Raw genomic sequence first — 19,235 nt, forward strand, 5'->3', positions numbered from 1 at the left:
CACACTAAATCTCCAACTGCAAATGTCTTTGCTTTAACTCGGAGGTTTTATGATTTTGACATAATCTCTTTTTGTCGAATCACCCGCTCTAAAGCTCTCAACCTTTCGTCATCTAGTTTATTGAGCTCATCATGCAAAGAATTCTAATAATCTACTACTGGTATCTCATTTTGTCTAGCCACCCTTATACTTTACAAATTGATATCAATTGGCAACACCGCATCATGACTGTAAACTAACTTATATGGGGTGGTTCCAGTAGAACCTCTTGGAGAATTTCGGTAAGTCCAATGAACTTGACTAAGAGTTTGGTGCTAATTTCTCAGCTGCCTTTCAATGTATTTTTTAATTAATACAATCAAAATTTTATTCGCTGCCTCTACTTGTCCATTAGCTTGGGCATAATACGGTGTAGAAGAAAGTATTTTTATATCCCTAGACTTGGCATATTCCATGACCTTTTTTCTAATAAACATGGTTCCTTGATCAATAGTAATAGACTGAGAAATTTTAAACTTATGCATAATATGCTCCTCAATGAAATCAATTATTTCATTGTGAGTCACATCCCTTAAAGGGATAGCCTTTACCCATTTAGAAAAATAATCAACACAACCAAAAATGAACTTATAACCTTTATAAGAAGGTGGGTGAATCTGCCTGATCAGATCTAAAGTCCAACCTCTAAACGGCCATGGTTTAATTATAACATGCAATTCTGACACTAAAATATGTTGAAGGCTTCTATGTTTTTGGCATTCTTCACATGACCTAGCATAATTTATACAATCTCTTTGATTAGTTGGCCAATACAATATTCTCCTATTTATCACCCATTTCATTTTTTCCTAATTGATGAGCACCACAAATTCCCTCGTGCACTTCGGCAAACACCAAGTACGCTTCTTTTTCTCCCAAACATGTCAAGAGATTTCCATCAACAGATTTTTTAAACAAGACATTATTCATTAGAACATAACTTTGAGCCCTATATTTAAGTTTTCTATCGACACTAAGGCTTGAATTTTCTAAATATTCCACAATTGATATTCTCCAATCTTCCGGGTCTAGTTTTTCTAATAACAACACTTCTCTTTCTCTCAAAGACATAAATATGTTCTTTATCCTTACCAATTTTTCTAGTGTTGAGGACTTGATCTTATATCTTGAAGCAATTTGAGCTAATTCATTTGATTCTTGATTTAACTCCCTTGGAACATGCCTTACAATGACATTGTCAAACTCGTTCAACAACTTTGTAGCCACATTGAAATACTTTCTTAAATTTTCACTAACACACCTATACTCAAGTGATACTTGACGGACTACAAGCTGTGAATCTCCAAAAATTTCCACATTTTTAACTACTTTTTCTAATAATAATTTCAGTCTCATTATTAACGCTTCATACTCTGCCTCATTGTTGGAACATGAATAATTCAATTCAAAGAGGAATTTACTTGGCTCGCCACTTGGAGAAATAATTAAAATTCCTATACCAACACCACCTTTATAGTATGAACCGTCAAAATATAATTTTCAAGGCACCAAACCAACAAAATCCAGTAAACTCTCATCAATGTCACTACAAGGATGGTCAACCAGAAAATCAGCTAGAACCTGACCCTTAACGGCTCTTGTAGGAACAAAATGTAAAGAAAATTCCGTTAAGGCAAACATCCATTTTTCTAATCTACCATGCAATATTGGAGAGAACAACATATATTTAAGAACATCAAATTTAGAAATTACGTAAACATTCCTAGGAATTAAATAGCACTTAAGTTTTAAACAAGAAAAATATAAAGCTAAACAAAGTTTCTCAATTGGAGAATAACGGCTCTCAACATTATTTAGCGCACGAATTAGATAATAAATTACTCTTTCGTTGCCATTCTCATCTTCTTGAGCCAGCATTCCACCAATTGTTACTTCAGAAGATGACACGTAAAGTTTTAAAGGTGCACTGTGCCTTGGAGGTGTCATAATAGGATGATTAGTCAAGTACTGCTTGATGTTGTCGAAAGCTTCTTGGTGCTCTGCTTTCCACTGGAACCCTTCATCTTTTTTCAACTTGATCAGAGGCGTAAAAGCCTTAGTTTTTCCTGACAGATTGGAAATGAACCTTCTAAGGTAATTGACCTTCCCTAAAAATGCTTGTAGTTATTTTTTGTTAGCTGGAGGAAGAGCCTTTAAGATAGCCTTTGTCTTGTTCTTGTCAATTTCAATCCCTTTTTTCTACATCAAGAAACCAAGAAAATTTCCTACACTCATACCAAAAGCACATTTTAAGAGATTTATTTTCAATTTATATTTTCTCATTTTTTCAAATGTTTTTTTTTTTATTTTCTTGATGCTCTTTTTTAGCATTTGATTTGACAACCACATCATCAACATAAATTTCCATAAAATTTTTAATAAAGTCATGAAAATTTTTATTCATCGCCCTTTGGTAAGTTGCACCAACATTTTTTAGCGCAAGTGGCATCACAACCCATTCAAAAGTTCCTAAAGCACCTGGACACCTAAAGACAATTTTTGACACATCTTCCTCAGTGATGTATATTTGATTATAACCTGAATATCCATCCATAAAACTTAAAATTTCATGACCAGCAGTAGAATCTATCAACATATCAGCTATAGGCATTGGATATTCATCTTTTGGTGTTGCAGAATTTAAATCTCTATAATCAATGCAAATCCTTAATTTTCCATTCTTTTTCATGATAGGAACAACATTAGAAATCTAGTTGACATACCTTACTGTTCTTATAAACTTAGCTTTAAGAAGTCTTTCAATATCCTCTTTAATCTTCACGACTTCAGGAGTAAATCTCCTTGGCGGCTGCTTGATAAGTTTGACATTGGCCTTCAGTGGCAATTGATGTTCTACTAATTCATGACTCAAACCTGGCATTTCTTCATAATCCCATGTAAAACAGTCACAATATTCCTTTAATATCTCCACCATTTCTTTTTCAAAATCATCAGGCAACATCTTGCTCACATATGTTGGTCTAGGATGATCACCGTTACATCTACCTCCTCCAAAGGATCCTACACCTCAACTTTTTTCACATTGTCAGTATTATTATTCTCAAAACCTAAAGGACCATCATCATATATAAAATCATAAGGTACACTATCAATGCATCCTTCTCTGTCTTCCATATAGGCTAACAGATGAGCCAATTAGCTCGTCAACCTCATCATTTAAGTCTCTCTTGAGGTCGTATCTGCCCCAGTCTTAGGGACCAAAATAAAACCATTCATATCTATTTTGCACATCTCAATATTTTCAAAATTAAATGCCTTGGTGTCAACTATCAGTGGCTTGACTCCAGGATTATACATCATTTACTCTACATGCATCTCATCATAGTAATAGGTACTATTGTTAGCAAGAACTTCTTCCACTACTCTATCTTCATTCCAAAAAATCAATTTTTGATGTAGAATATAATCACATCCTAAAAGCAAGTTAAAACCAGCTTTAGATGGAACAATAACAAACAGAGTTGGCCTATTGACAGAACCAATCTTAATTGACAGCAGAACCACACCTCTAACAGATGAAGTCCTTCCATTAAAATTTGTGACCCCAATGCTACTTTTGATCAAATCCTTTTCAGTCTTCCCAAGCCTTTCCATCATTCTTTCTGGCATGAAATTGACAACAGCTCCCCCATCAACCAAAATCTTATTGACTATCCTTCTATTAACACGAGCCTTGATATGTAGTGGACGCAAAAGTTTCATGTCATTTTCAGTAGGTTTCTCAAACAATCCTCCACCACACATATTGTCATCTAGCAATAAGCATTTGCTTCTAGGAAAAACATCATAACAATCATCCTCTAATGATTCCACTTCTCGGACTTGACTATACTCTTTAGACAATATTGACACCACAGCTATAGGTTGCTTAACACCAAATATCGCTTCTAAGCTGTCATCAAAACCAGTGTCAAAATTATCAGTAATTAAATCTTCATCTTTTTCTTCCTTGTTTTCAACCATTACCTTCTTTCCGGTCAGATTCTTCTTAATATTTTTTATTGTATTTAGGGTGATTGGAAGAATTGCCTTTTTTTGCAGACTTAGCCATGGTTGGAAAAGGAGAAAAATCTGCACCGTACCCCTTGTATGGATCTAAAGGAACATACTTAGATATATTCTCTTTTTCCTCAAAAGTTGTAAAAGGAGAATAATTTGAAATATTTTGACAATTCGGTCAAAGAGAATAACTAGAAACCTGCTGCATGTTAGGATTATAACAAGAATAAATTGGCTTTGAGAGAATAGGTATATTTTTTGGAATATATACACTACCTCCATCTTGTGCATGATTCATATTCCATAATTGGGACTCATAATACTTAGGCTTAAAAGGTCTAGACCTCACCCACTCGTTTTAGCTCATTAGTTTTATTCTCATTTTCAACAATATTCTTTTTCAACTCAGCCTTTTCTTTCTCTTCAACTTTATACATTTTAAACTCTTTTGCAGTTTTCTTGTCAAAAATAGCATTGCACTTTGGGCACATAGCGATAGTGCTGTCAGATTCTTTAAATTTCAACAAAAAAGTTTAACAAATCCTCACCAGGACGAGGATAAACTGGCTTCTTGTCTTGCTAAAAAATCCTCAGATTTTTATTTTCATCTTAAGCTCTAGTCATTGTAGCGTCAATTCCTACCATGTTGACTGACAAATTGAATGGCTCAACATAATTTGAATTAGTAACAAATGGTTCAGTGTCTACCTTCATAGCAGTTTTATCCTCAAACTTCAACCTTACCTCCTCAATGACTTTTTGTATCAAATTCCTGAAACAGACGCAATTATTAGTGGTGTGTGGGAATACCTGATGAAACTTACAAAATTTTTTATTCTTTATTTCATCAGCTGAAGGCATCCTTTTTCCTTCCAGTAAAATAAGCTGCTTATCTTTTAATAAAATTTCAAATATTTGATCTGCCTTAGAAATATCAAAAGAATAAGTCTTATTTTCAACTTTGGAATATGAAGAATTTTTTTTTTCCTTTAACAAGCTTCAAAGACTTGCACACATAAGGAGGACCCCCATGTAATTCAACAATATAAACCTCTTTCTTAGGAGTGTTCAAAACCGATCCAATCCGAACAAAATCGACCAACCGAACCAAAAAAATCGATAACCGAATAAACCAAAAACCAAAAAAACCGAAAAAATAATTTTTTGCAGTTTTTTTGCAGTTCGGTTCGATTTTCGGTTTTGTTAGAAAAAACCTTAACCGAACCGAAACGAACTGGTGTTATTAAAAAAACGCTAATATAAAAGTAGCCTTCCCCCCCAATTCATCCTAATCTAGCCGTAGCCACCCCTCCCCTCTCAGAACCCTAACTCCTCGAGCTCTCTCTCAGTTTCTCTAGCGCAGTGTCTCAGTGCCGGACCTCCTCCTTCTTCTCCGCCATCGATGTCGCCGAACAGCACCATCGCGGCGGTGCGGTCCTTTCCTCTCCCTCTCCCTTCCTCGTCGGCTCGTAGCGCTCCTCTCTGTTCCTCATCCTCGACGGCTCCACACACCACCTCTCCAGTAGCCGTCTCCTCCACGAACCAACAGCCGTCGTCGTCCTCAACGAACCGCAGCAGAACGCACCAGATGCAGTCGAAGCCGCTGTAGTTCGTCGCCCTCTCTCGTTTGTCGTTGAAGTCGTGTCGGTGTCCAGTCTCTTCTTCTCCGTCATTGAAGAAGTGTTGTCCTTCCATCTCAGGTTTTTTTTTGTTCTGATTCTATTTATTTTTGAAATTCTGGTTTAGTCTTCTTATGGATTCAGATTTTGTTTTTTAATTCTGAACTTTTTATTCTATTTTGATTTGGGGTAATTCTGGTTTAGGGTTAGTTCTGAATTTTTGTTTATTCAATGTTAATGCAGGAAAGAGGAAGGTGAAAGACGAAGAATTTGTGGAATTAGTGCACCAAATAAAAATTGTGGAATTAATTTGGTTGTGTTTCTGATTCTGTTTGGTTGTATATCTTGATTCAGTTTTTAATTGGTGCACCATTTTTGCAAAATTTTTGGAATTAGTTTGGTTGTGTATCTTGATTTTCTTGATTCAGTTCAGGTTGATTTATTTTGTTAGGTATTGTTGCTAGTTAAATTATTGATTTATTTTGGTAATTTGATTCATTGTTGCTGATTTTGTTCTGTTTGTTGAAGTGTTTGCTGACTTGGTTATTCATTGATGGATTGCTGGCTTGCTGCTGGTTGTTGTTAACTTGTTAATCAATAAATCAATAATTTCAGTTTTATTGTTCTATATATTTGTTGTTTGATTGTTGATTGTTGTTCATTGCTGATTGTTGTTCATTATTTTGTTGTTATTTTTTGAAATTGCTAGTAATTACTTTGTTGTTCATTGTTCATAGTTGATTGTTATTCATTGTTCATTGTTGATTGCTGGTTGTTGTTTGTTGTTCATTACTAATTTTTTAATTATTTGTTCATTACTAATTGTTTGAAATTGTTAGTAATTAGGTTGATGAAGGTAGCTATTTTGTTCAAATTGTAGCTAATTAGGTTAATCTTTTTTTTTTTTGAAATAATTGTTCAAATTAATCATAAAATCAAGTGCACTTTAAATAAAGGTTGTAGTGGTCTATGTGTGTGGATCTTTTCTGATTGGAGTATTGGACATGTCAGTAGTAAAATTTTAACATTGTTTGATAAGGTAGTCCCTAGAATGGGTCCTAAGAGATGATGGTGAAGATTTACTTGTGACTTGATCAAGTGCTTTTTCCAATTATTATTGTTTTTATTATGTAATTGTCTTTTGATTTCAGGTAGGTTTGCTTGAAGAAGTTTCATTGTTTTGTTAGAGAGGACACCAAGACGTGGCTATCTGTTGCTGGAAATTTGTTTTAATTAAACGATCAGATCGGATGACTTTTCCTTCAAAAACCGAACCAAACCGCACCGCGAACACCCCTATTCTTTCTCATCTGAATCACTACTATCAGAAAAACAATCAACATATGCAATCTTTTTAGTACCTTTTTTGAAATTCTCCTTTTTTTTTCTTAATTTTCTCTATCTGTCTTACTCTCTCAGCTAATTGGGAAAGATCTACAGTATGTTGATTAACAAGTTTTTTCCTAACTCCAAATTCTAACCAATTAGTGGCCATTTTGACAACTTCGGTTTTCGAAATTGGAGTAAAACACTTATTTCTTATGTTTCTAAACCGTGCTAAATAAGTGGTAGTGGATTCTCCTTCTGCATGTCTAATAGAGAATAAATTTGCAAGGCTAACTTTCAATTCACCTCGAAAAAATTGATCATGAAAATTTCTTTCTAACTGAGCCCAAGAATAATAGAATTCGGTCTCAAGTTGGAGAACCACGTAAATGCATTTTTTATTAAAGAAGAAGGAAAATATCTCATCTTGAGATATTCATTAGAAGCTGCTTCTCCAATTTCAACAGTATATCGAGCAATATGCTCTACTGTAGATTCATTTTCTTCTCCAGAAAATTTTGTAAGGGATTTTGGAATTTTCCAACCCCTTGGAAGCTCTGCTTGTTGGACACATTAAGAAAAAGCGAACACGAAATATGGCCTATTTAAGCAACCAATATTAAATTCTAAACGGTTTAAAACTTGTTCAACGTTCCTAGCTAGATTATAATGCCATCCTAAATTATTTTGCCTAAGTCTTTCCAACATATCATCAGCATTTTGACCATGTCTAGGCATATGAACGTCATAATTAAGAATTGCTCCACCATGTTGGTTGACATTATCAAGTCCTAAACCATGGTTATCATTTTCTTCTATTAACTTGCCTATTTAATTGTTTAATTTTAGTGTTTGTGTTTTCTAAAAGTGGATTTAAATCTGTCACCATTTGATGAGTTAACATGTTTACTAGATCATAGTGCCTTTTATCCATTTGTTGCTTAATATTTGCTAAAGATCCAACGGTTTGACTAGGTTGATTAACAGACATTGCTCTTGACATGTCAGGAAACACAAACATGGAATTTTCTACCCTAGTAACAGTGGGTGTAGTAGAATCAGATGCGCTGTTATTTACTGTGTTAATAGCATGTGAAAAATTTTTGTTGTGACATATGTGAGCTTAATACCCCAGAAATAGGTACATTTAACATGCCATATGGATTCTGATAAAGAGGATTTTGAAAAGTTGAGTAGAGAGGCACAGACAATCCTTATGTCACCATGGTAGGGACATACTCCGGTGGCAAGCCATAAGGCGGCCACTCCACAGTATTTATGTGAGTTGCATTTAACCCTGGATGGGCATGACCAATGCTATCATGTCTCACTGATAGCAAGATAGGCTCTGCATTTGAAATCATGGGAGAATTTTCGAACTCATTTCCTCTAATCTCATCGCTGGAAGTAGAAGAAGATGCTGCAGATGTATTTGACATGTCAACTAACGCTGATTTCTTGGTCTCTGAAAACACAATATTCTCACTACGTAACCACATGCAAATTCAAAACTCTTGATTTTTCTTTTGACAAACTACAATCTATTGACAAAGTTCCACCAAGCGTGCCAATTTGTTTTACTCAAATTTTGTTAATGTTTAAAAGAAAATATGGGTATCTCAATGTCGCAATTATTGTATCGCCAATAAGAATTAAAAATGATTGAAAGTAACAAATAAACAAAGAAATACGAGGTGCCGAAGGTAAAGTAAATTACAAAAATTAAACAAACAATAAATTAAAGAGAAGATGAAGAAAGAAATATAAACGTAAAAGGGAAGAACAAGTAAAAGTAGAGAAATTTAATTAATTGAAACTGAAAGAAAACAAATTACAAGTGTTTGAGTTCAAAGAAATTACTTAATATTTTCAATTTTACTTTGTGATGCCAAAGGGTTTAGAGCATTTTGGGTTTTTAAGTGTTTTCCAAAAGAATTAAATCCTCTACAAAATTGCCTAAATCTCTTTATAGACTAACCTAATGTCAACTGACAGCTATCAAATAAAAATTTGAATGGCATTCGTAACTGTTCCCGCACTCCTCCTTTGATGCCAATTCAAAAAATCAAAATAAATAATCAAACTGTCAAATGACCTAATTTAAGTAAAATAAACATAAATATTATGTATAGAAAACATTACTATATAACTATTTTTTTTATAATTTTTTATAAAAATAATATTTTTTGTCTAACACCTATATATATAAAAGAGAGAATTGAGAACATGTTTGATTTGATATGGAATAAAGAAAAGAACAAAAGAACGTTACCTTAGAGGGACAACTACTTGTTCATCATGATGTTTAAACATTCTTTGCCTCCATATTTAAAACAAACGAACAAACACATAGGTGTAATTATCATATATTCTTTTCTTGCTTTCAATTTAAATCTTTTCTTTCTGACAAAACATAACCCCAAAATTCATTCCTTGTGAATATTATTATTCAATAATAATGGGATCACCTCACAAGTCAAATCCAATACTATAAATATCATAAGAACATGGTCCAAACAACACGGTGAGGAAGTTTCTAATTCATTGAACTTGATTAGTTGTTCGTTTGTGTTTTACTCTTTGGTTCAAAGTTATTGCAAGTTTTTACTAGAATGGATTCTAGCTCGGGCCCTGTGTTGAAGAGGGCAGACACTATTGCTGATAGCATGCCTGATGCATTGAGGCAGAGCCGCTTTCACATGAAGAAATGCTTTGCAAGGTACTAATATATAATATCAGTATATAAAATTTAATATTCATGTATCATCAAGAAGTTTTAAACATAAATCTAATTATGTAACACTATGGCAACGAAAATAGCTATTTTTTATATTTATTATATGGATAATTATTAAAAAAAAACCGAATATCATTGAATAACCATATAAATTTTTTTATAACATCATTGCATCAATAATAAACTTTCTATATATTGTGATTTCAGAGTCTCATGACGTGAACATTAGAATTAGATAGTCGAAAAGAAAAATAAAAAGGATATAGAGAATATTTTTGTACATAATTTCGTATTCTTTGACTTTTGAGTGTTTTTAAATATTGGTATGATATCTGATTGGTTGGAGTTATGGATGAATTCATGTGTTAGGTTGTGTGGACAAGTACCCCTAATAAAATTTGAAAATTGTTTTAGTAGTAAATAATAATTATATTTATTTGTCTCTATTATATTATTAAATTTAATCTCATTACATTAAATTATTATAAAAATTAATTTGCTGCCATTATATATACTTTACTTCCACTGTCAAAATTTTTAGATTCGTCATTGATAGGAGTGGTAGGGAAATTAATCTCTTTTCAATAATCCTGAGTCATAGTATATTCTTCATGACAGATTTATTAAAATTCATAATAATAAGGTCCAAATTACCAAATACACGTGGTAGCAAAAAAAAAATATTGAATCGAATGGTTATAACTAGCAAAGGATTTTTTTTTTTTAAGGAAATAATAACATGTCTTGTTCCACTTCCGTAATTTGTCTCTTTCATTTCTTTTATAACATTTTTTTGTGGATGTAAAAACATGAAACAGGTTTGTTGCAAGAGGGAAAAGGTTATTGAAACACCAACAAATAATGGAAGATTTGGAGAAAGCAGTTGAAGACAGAGGTGAGAGGAACAAGCTTCTAGAGGGCTTGTTAGGTTACATCCTCAGCTCCACTCAGGTTCCATGAAACAATGATCCTCACTTCTCTCTTTTCAGTGCTCAAAAGGGTGTTCATATTTATAAACTTTGAATTATGTTGCAGGAAGCTGCTGTTGTTCCTCCTTATGTTGCTTTCGCAGTTCGGCCGAATCCAGGGTTCTGGGAATTTGTTAAAGTGACTGCTGATGATTTGCAAGTGGAAGGTATTGAGGCCACAGATTACTTGAAATACAAGGAAATGATATTTGATGAGAATTGGTAAGTGTTAAAATTTCTCTCCAAAGTAATACCTATAATTTAATCACAAAATGTAGCAGATTAGTGAAACTTAAGTTGAATATGGATGCAGGGCAAGTGATGAAAATTCATTGGAGATAGATTTTGGGGCTATAGATTTCACTACGCCACGCATGGCGCTTTCTTCTTCGATTGGCAACGGACTAAACTTCACCACGAAGATCTTGAGCTCAAGGTTGAATGAGAGGTCCCAAAGTTCAAATGCATTGCTTGATTACTTGTTAAGCCTTAATCATCAAGGAGAGGTGAAAATGAAAAGCATGCTACTATAAAATTCTTGAACAAGATAAATAAGAGAAAGCTGAATTCATGTTTTCTTCTTTTACCATTATGGCAGAACCTTATGATTAATGACAAATTGAATAACTTGACAAAGCTTCAAACAGCACTGAAAGTGGCTGAAACATATGTTTCTGCTCTCCTCAAAGATACACCTTACCAGAGATTTGAAGAAAGGTCAACATCTAACTCTTTTATTTTATTTCTTTAGTAACTTTTTAGAATTTAATTTTGATACATTGTCAGTATGAAACAGTTTTAGACGTGCATCTAATCATGTAACGTCACATCAACAAAAATAACTACTTTTTTTTCATTGACCGTGTGAATGGTCGTCTAAAAGAACAAATGTGATTGAATCGCTGTGCATGCATCAAAATTAAACTCAACTTTTCAAGGGTATATTTGTTAAGATATGAATTTCTTTTGGTGTGAGCAGGTTCAGAGAGTGGGGATTTGATAAGGGGTGGGGGAACACTGCAGGGAGGGTTAAAGAGACAATGAGAATGCTTTCGGAGGTTCTAGAAGCTGCAGATCCATTGAAGTTGGAATCACTTTTCAGCAGGCTTCCAAATATGTTCAACATTGTTATTTTCTCCATTCATGGCTACTTTGGACAAGCAGATGTTCTTGGATTGCCGGATACCGGAGGCCAGGTAAGAAATCCCTTCCTTTCACATGATTTTGTTACGAGTACAATTTTAATGCACTGACTATTGGCTAAGTTGTTTTTGTTGATATGACAGTATAAAAATACGTAATTAGATGTCTGTGTAAGAATATTGTTATTAGATTTTTCGACATAACAGATTTAATTAAAACCTTGAAGTTGTAGTATTACTCTTTGTTATCTAACCAGAAATTTTATTGAAGTGAATAATCTTTTGATTTGTTGGGGTTATTTTTTCCAACAGGTAGTTTATATTCTTGATCAAGTAAGGGCCTTAGAAGAAGAGTTACTGCAAAAGATTAAGCTACAAGGCCTTAGTGTGAAACCACAGATTCTTGTGGTAAGTTACTGAGGTCTAATCTAGAGTATTACAAAATACTAATCATGGTTCAAAAAATGCAAATAACACTTGATTTTCTTTTTTGTTTCTAATTGTGATCCGTGCACACAGGTTACAAAGCTCATACCAGATGCTAAAGGGACCAAATGTAACCAGGAACTGGAACCTATCATCAACACTAAGCACTCTCACATTCTTAGGGTCCCCTTTTGGACGGAGAAGGGGATCCTCCGGCAATGGGTGTCGCGCTTCGATATCTACCCTTACTTAGAAAGATTTGCGCAGGCATGTCCAATCATATCTTTATTTCATTCTTCAATCCAGTGATGTTTTTTACCGTTCATGTTATCTTTTATCATAAACAGGATGCTACTATCAAAATTCTTGATCACTTGGAAGGAAAGCCTGACCTCATCATTGGAAATTACACTGATGGAAACTTGGTCTCATCCTTAATGGCTAATAAACTTGGAGTAACACAGGTTGATTCAATCACCTACCTTGATGCATATATAAATAAGAATTAATAATGTACATTAACAAAGAAAAACTAACAGTAGAGACTAAAAAGAGAGAGTTTACAAGGACTCATGAAATTTTACAAGAACCAAAAACTTAATTGACTCTTATTTAACACTGTAACTAAGAGTCTAATACTTAAAACCTTGTATAAATGAAGGCAACCATTGCTCATGCTTTGGAAAAGACCAAATATGAAGATTCAGATGTCAAATGGAATGAATTTGATGAGAAGTACCACTTTACAAGTCAATTCACTGCTGACATGATCTCAATGAATTCAGCTGATTTCATCATAACTAGCACATACCAAGAGATTGCTGGAAGGTATATAGGCTTTATTTTAATTTCTTGTGAATCATACATGCTTATAAATTCAACTCAGATGACATTACTTGGAATACAAGTAACTTCATTTTATTGTGTAATCAGCACGAATAAGCCGGGACAGTATGAAGCTCACACTGCATTTACCATGCCGGGGATATGTCGTGTCGTGTCTGGCATCAGTGTCTTTGATCCGAAGTTCAACATTGCCGCCCCTGGCGCTGATCAATCAGTATACTTCCCTTTTACAGAAACACAACAGCGATTGATCGAATTTCATCCGGCTATCGAGGAACTACTTTATAGTAAGGATGACAATGAAGAACACATGTAAGTTTTTGTCCTTGAATTTACTGTATTAATGGAAACATGTTACTTTAATGGCCTAATTCCAAACCTGAAATGTGTTTTGAACAGAGGATATTTGGAGGACAAAAAGAAACCGATCATATTCTCGATGGCTCGGCTGGACAAAGTGAAGAATCTCAGTGGCCTAGTGGAGTGGTATGCGAAGAATAAGAGGTTGCGAAGTTTGGTGAACCTTGTGATAGTTGGAGGGTTCTTCAATCCAGGCAAATCAAAAGACAGAGAGGAAATCTCAGAGATCAAGAAGATGCATTCCTTGATAGAAGAATACAAACTCAAGGGCCAGTTCAGGTGGATTGCAGCGCAAACAGATCGCTACCGAAACAGCGAGCTGTATCGCTGCATTGCAGATACAAAGGGAGCTTTTGTGCAGCCAGCAATGTATGAGGCTTTTGGTCTCACAGTGATTGAGGCTATGAACTGTGGATTACCAACTTTTGCTACAAATCAAGGAGGCCCTGCAGAGATTATAGTTGATGGAGTCTCGGGATTTCATATTGATCCTTACAATGGAGATGAATCAAGCAATAAGATTGCTGATTTCTTTGAAATCTGCAAGACTGATCCTGAACACTGGAACACAATCTCCAAAGCCGGTCTTCAACGCATCAATGAATGGTAAAATTCTTAACCACGTTCATAAAAATGTGTTTGGAGAAAAATGCAACAATGTTTCTATCTCGAGCCAAACTTTTCTGTCTTGAAACACTTATCAAACACAGCGTCAGGGATGGATTTCTTAATGTGAATTCTTGTGTGTTATTTGTAGCTACACATGGAAGATATATGCAAAGAAAATCTTGAACATGGGATCAATCTATGGGATCTGGAGAAGGCTAAATAAGGAACAAAAGTTGGCAAAGGAAAGATACATCCACATGCTCTATAATCTCCAATTCAGGAACTTGGTAATTTTCTTATTTCAGACATGGTTAATTCCTTTCACCAAGAATTAATAATTATTCAAAAAAACATATACATAGATTTAATTGAGTTGCCTTGCATTGCAGGCAAGGAAAGTTCCCATTCCTGGTGAGGCATCCTTTGATCCTGCACCATTGGCAACAACTGTAGGAAAAAAATCTGCACCAGAAGGAGCATCACCTAAGATCTTGAAGCCTGATGTTGCAGCAGCACCAACTTCCAAGATTGAACCTCAGATTCCAAGGCAAGTCACATAGTACAAGTAGTTAAATTTCATTTTAATCATGATGTTCATCTTTCATAACACCAAAGTCTTAACTCTGGACACTCAATGGACTAAATTATAATATTTTATCACAAGAGAAATTATTTCATAATCATAAAACAGTTTAGGTGGTATGTATTTCATGCATTTATAAAGGGACATATAAGTATTTATTATAACAAAAATATATTTTTGAATAAAACATCACTTTATGAATTACTGCCGGATAATCTTTTTCAGTATTTATGAATGTTGTATTTTTAATTCGTATATTTTTGTATATTTACTTATAATTCATATATATTATTTTTTATAATTTGGTTATTTCAGTTGAATTATAATTAAATCAATTGAATCACTAAATTGACAAATAATAATTAGAATGGTTTGATGACTGGTTCAGTTTTTAAAACCTCAAAAAATACGCACATTAATAAGATATCAATAAGATCACAAGTTTGTCATAAGCTTTTGTATTTGCTAGTCTTTGTTAACTAAAGTAGGTTTTAATTTGCAGGGATGAGGGTAAGGAAGTAATTTCCCCTCAAGAGAGTAGCATTTTAGGGACAAGGAATCGCTTAAGTTGGTGGATTGGCATGATTGGATCTTTGTTCATCCTTCATTACTTCTTACAGAATTTGGATCGTATATTCACATGGAATAACAACAATCACATGTAAATTTAGTTCATTCGTTCTAGTTTTAACTCAAATACTAATGAGTTTACCTTTCTGTAGTTTCAATAATCTTATAAAATAAATTGTACCAATAAGAGAAAGTTCGAAAGTGGCTTGTCAATTATTCCAAAACATTAATTAATAAAAAGCTCTCGTAGACATGGATTCATCTTGTTACATCATCTTTTATTTTTTTTTTCCCCCAAGCATTGCAAATCATAATTCAAAATATAAAATTCAATACATATCAATTATATTATGTGTACATAAAAAATTAACAACTAAATTTCTACGTAATATTTTTGCAATTTAATATTTCTTTTCTTTCCATTCAAAATCTGCTCGCTAAAGACTATCATTTAAAAAAAGAAAAAAGAAAAAAGAAAAAAGAAGAACGAAAATTCATACAATAACTAAACCTTATCCATTACGTGGAATTGGTTGAAAGTTACATTCCATTTTATAAGTCAAGAAAAAATACACTTTGTATAAGTTAAAAATTTGATATTATTATTGTACATTCAACTTAGAAACTAAAGTACACCAATAAAAATTAAGGGAGATCAGTTACAGAGGAAGAAAAAAAAGACACTTTAAGTTCTAAAAGATAATTTCTAGAAGAGCTCTCAATCATAGCACAACGTACAAATAATATCCTATATGTGTCAAGTTACTAGAAGTTACTGAAAAATTTTTAAATTTGCAACTATCTCACACAGTTATCTACATTATCAACTATTAAGGTATATATATAGTAATGCCAACTAACAATGTATAGAAAGGGTAATATAAAGAATCGAGCACTAAATGAATGAAAAGAATTATTATTATTATTGCATATCATCAAAATACAAGTGCCGGTTTATTTATATACTAACCTCAGCACTACTATATTCAATAACAGCTTCTGCATTATGATTGTTGCTAAGCTAATAGAATCTTGAATGACTATTTTGATGTCTTTACAACTCCCGCAAACTCAAGGCGGGTGAAGCACAAGCCTGAGTTTGTCTCTGAACTTTTCGAAAAAATGGCTTAAAAGAGGTTTTGTTAGGACATTCACGATCTGTTCTGATGCAGGGATGTGTGTAACTGGAACCAAGCCTTGATTAACTCTATCACGAACAAAGTATAGATCAAGCTCGAAGTGTTTCGTTCCGTTATTTAGTACTAAGCAAGAAGCACAACGACATGATATCATAGTATACATCAGTGGGGGCATTCATACAAGGTTGATGCATTTCGGTTAAGAGTGTTCGGACCCATATCAACTCAGCAAAGATTGCAGCAAGCGCTCTGAACTTTGCCTCTGTTCAGCTTCGACTAACAGTGGTTTGTTTTGTACATTTTCATGAGACAAGTTTAGAGCCAAAATGTATGCAATCTCCTCATGTTGATTTTCTATCTTCCAGATCCGAGGCCCAATCGGAGTCTGCAAAACCAATCAAGGGAAGGTCATTAGATTTATGGAATTGAAGATTAAGAAAAATGGTACTTGCCAAGTATTGAATTAAGCGCTTTAACGCAGTCCATTGATCTTGTAATGGATTTGAGAGGAATTGACTGAGCATATTTACTGTGAATGTGATGTTAGGTTGCATTATCGTCACATATTGTAATATTCCAACCAACGACTTAAACATAGTTGGATCTTCAAATGGTATGCTCCCTGAAGATGTCAAACGGCACGAGAAATACATAGGAGTATTCATGGCTTTACATTCGAGCATTTCTACTTTGGATAGCAATTCTCGAAAACGTACTTAGACTGGTTCAGGGAGATAAGAAAGTCAGTGTGATGATTGTCTTCAATTTCGAGGAAGAAGTTCAGGTCACCAACATCTTTTAAAAGAAAAATGGAGTGTAGCTGGTTAATAGTCTCTTGAATCTCTTGATAATCACTTCCCGTGACAAACATATCATCTACATAGATGAGTATGTAGGTGATGGATTTGGATGTTAATTTGATGAAGAGGGAGGGATCTAATATTTAATATTTGTTAAAATGTTATTAATATATATAAATAATATTTTAATATGATTTGGTAATATTTTTTAGATATTAATAAAAGTCAAGTATACACTAGTGTAGTGGCAATTTTGGGATGGAAATTAAAATGAAGGTTAGTTATGTTGTAATAAATACCATGTTGATATTGGAATTTTAGATTGAAGAGGAAGAGAAGAACATAAATTATGAATAATTAGAAAACAAATATACACACTACAACAAACAACTAAAACCAGCTATTATATAATTGTATATAAATATACTATAATTTAACATATTTTTAGTCTATATTTCATATTGTAGTGTTTTACAAGATTATTACAACATCTTTTATTTGTGATTATTATAGTAAAATTCGAATCCTATAACAAAGTATAGTCAAGCAATAAATAAAATATCGAACTATCCTAAGAGATATTATTTGATCTGGCAAGACATAATAGGATATATTATTTTTATTTCTAACAAACTAAAGAGTATACATATAATCTTCAGAAACTTATGGTAGCTGTGCATATCCGAAACCTGAACCCAACATTGACCCACAACATATATGAGGGCACTTAAGTATTTGTTCAAATTTTTTACCATTTAATCTTTTACACTTTATATCTGAGAGACTAAATGATAAATATTATCAAATAAAAAATTAATTATTTCATATGTAAAGGCTTTTATTTAGTATGCCCTCTTCTTAATCTTGATGAACCCAAAGCATCATCCCTAAAACTCTAGACCAAACTTAATTTTTTGAAGGGATTTGATAACTTATATGAAATTTGAAGTAAGCATATAGTTTATATAGATGCAGTTAGCTTACTAACGATAAGGTTAAGGGAAAAGAAAATAAATTTTAGGGATTGACTAAAAAATTACGTATTCTAATATTTAGAAATTTCATAAAAGCTTAAGATTCTAAAGAATTTTGTATAAAATTTATTTTTATATATGTTTTAAACATTTATGACAGGAATTAGATATTCATCTCATTTTGAAATTCGTTTCCTTTAATTTAATTCATTGTGAATATTTGGAAATAAAATCCAATCAATTTTGATTAAATTTGACAGAAATACTTACAACCAAGTTAATTATCCAACTAAGTCAAACCAAGTTGGTATAACCTATTTAACATCCATGCGCTACTATATATAACTGCCTTTTGACTAAATGCGCCATTATATATAACTGCCTTTTGATGTGAATGGCTTCTTTTTCTGCGGATTTTATTTTTTTTCAATTTTTCTGCATTCTCTGTATTTTCTGCGTTCTCTATGATTACATTCAATGTTGTTTGATCTGAATTGAAGATTAAGATTAATTTTTTTAAATCAAGTAGTGAAATTAGATTTGAATAGATTTTTTATTTTCGAAAACGATGAATGATTCAAGTTCAGATTAGTTAAACCAGGGTGAATTGGATCATTCTTCTGAATTGAATTAAGTTGACGAAGTTTGATTCGTTCCTATTAATGTAGTTTGTTATTAGTTGATGCTTGTGAAGTTGTTTTCTCTACATGTTGAATTATTTTATTTTTCTTTGTGCAAATCAATTTTCATGGTCGAAGTTTTGAATTTGAATGGAATGTAAGAGTTTTGAATTGTTTTTTCGATGAATCTATTTATGTTAATTCTAATGATAGTTTCGGTGTATTTTAAAACACATTTTGGTGTAATCTAGAACTATTTTCGGTGTTGTGCTTATAAGCTTTCGGCATTTTTTCAATTTCTATGTGATGTTGATGAGTATTTTGTACCAAATGTTAGGATGACTTTTAACACACTTGAAGAAGCTAAAAAATTTAACAAAAATTACTCTAAACTTGTAGGTTTTTCTACCAAAATAAGGATCATAAACCAGAAAGAAAATGAAATTAAGAACCAATT

At 33.0% G+C, this 19,235-nt stretch overlaps 1 protein-coding gene across 1 annotated transcript; it reads left to right on the forward strand.

Moving 5' to 3' along the window:
- The first annotated feature begins 9,532 nt into the window (after positions 1–9,532).
- On the forward strand, positions 9,533–15,514 carry LOC130979287 (sucrose synthase 7-like). The gene is made up of 15 exons (XM_057902695.1): positions 9,533–9,723; positions 10,560–10,692; positions 10,777–10,931; positions 11,023–11,215; positions 11,308–11,426; positions 11,689–11,905; positions 12,164–12,259; positions 12,371–12,544; positions 12,625–12,741; positions 12,939–13,105; positions 13,211–13,435; positions 13,523–14,089; positions 14,241–14,379; positions 14,482–14,639; positions 15,178–15,514. Exons 1-15 carry the CDS (start codon positions 9,617–9,619, stop codon positions 15,338–15,340), a joined length of 2,730 nt encoding a protein of 909 aa, XP_057758678.1. The 5' UTR covers positions 9,533–9,616; the 3' UTR covers positions 15,341–15,514.
- Positions 15,515–19,235: the final 3,721 nt, after the last annotated feature.

The sequence above is a fragment of the Arachis stenosperma genome, chromosome 5, assembly GCF_014773155.1.
Source record: "Arachis stenosperma cultivar V10309 chromosome 5, arast.V10309.gnm1.PFL2, whole genome shotgun sequence".
NCBI lineage: Eukaryota > Viridiplantae > Streptophyta > Magnoliopsida > Fabales > Fabaceae > Arachis > Arachis stenosperma.

Bases quoted from the DNA above. Each gene is read 5' to 3' on its own strand.
- LOC130979287 (XM_057902695.1), top strand. From the start codon at position 9,617: ATGGATTCTAGCTCGGGCCCTGTGTTGAAGAGGGCAGACACTATTGCT. The intron at 9,724-10,559 runs GTACTAATATAT...AACATGAAACAG, and splicing joins ATGAAGAAATGCTTTGCAAG to GTTTGTTGCAAGAGGGAAAA. The intron at 14,640-15,177 runs GCAAGTCACATA...TTTAATTTGCAG, and splicing joins ATTGAACCTCAGATTCCAAG to GGATGAGGGTAAGGAAGTAA.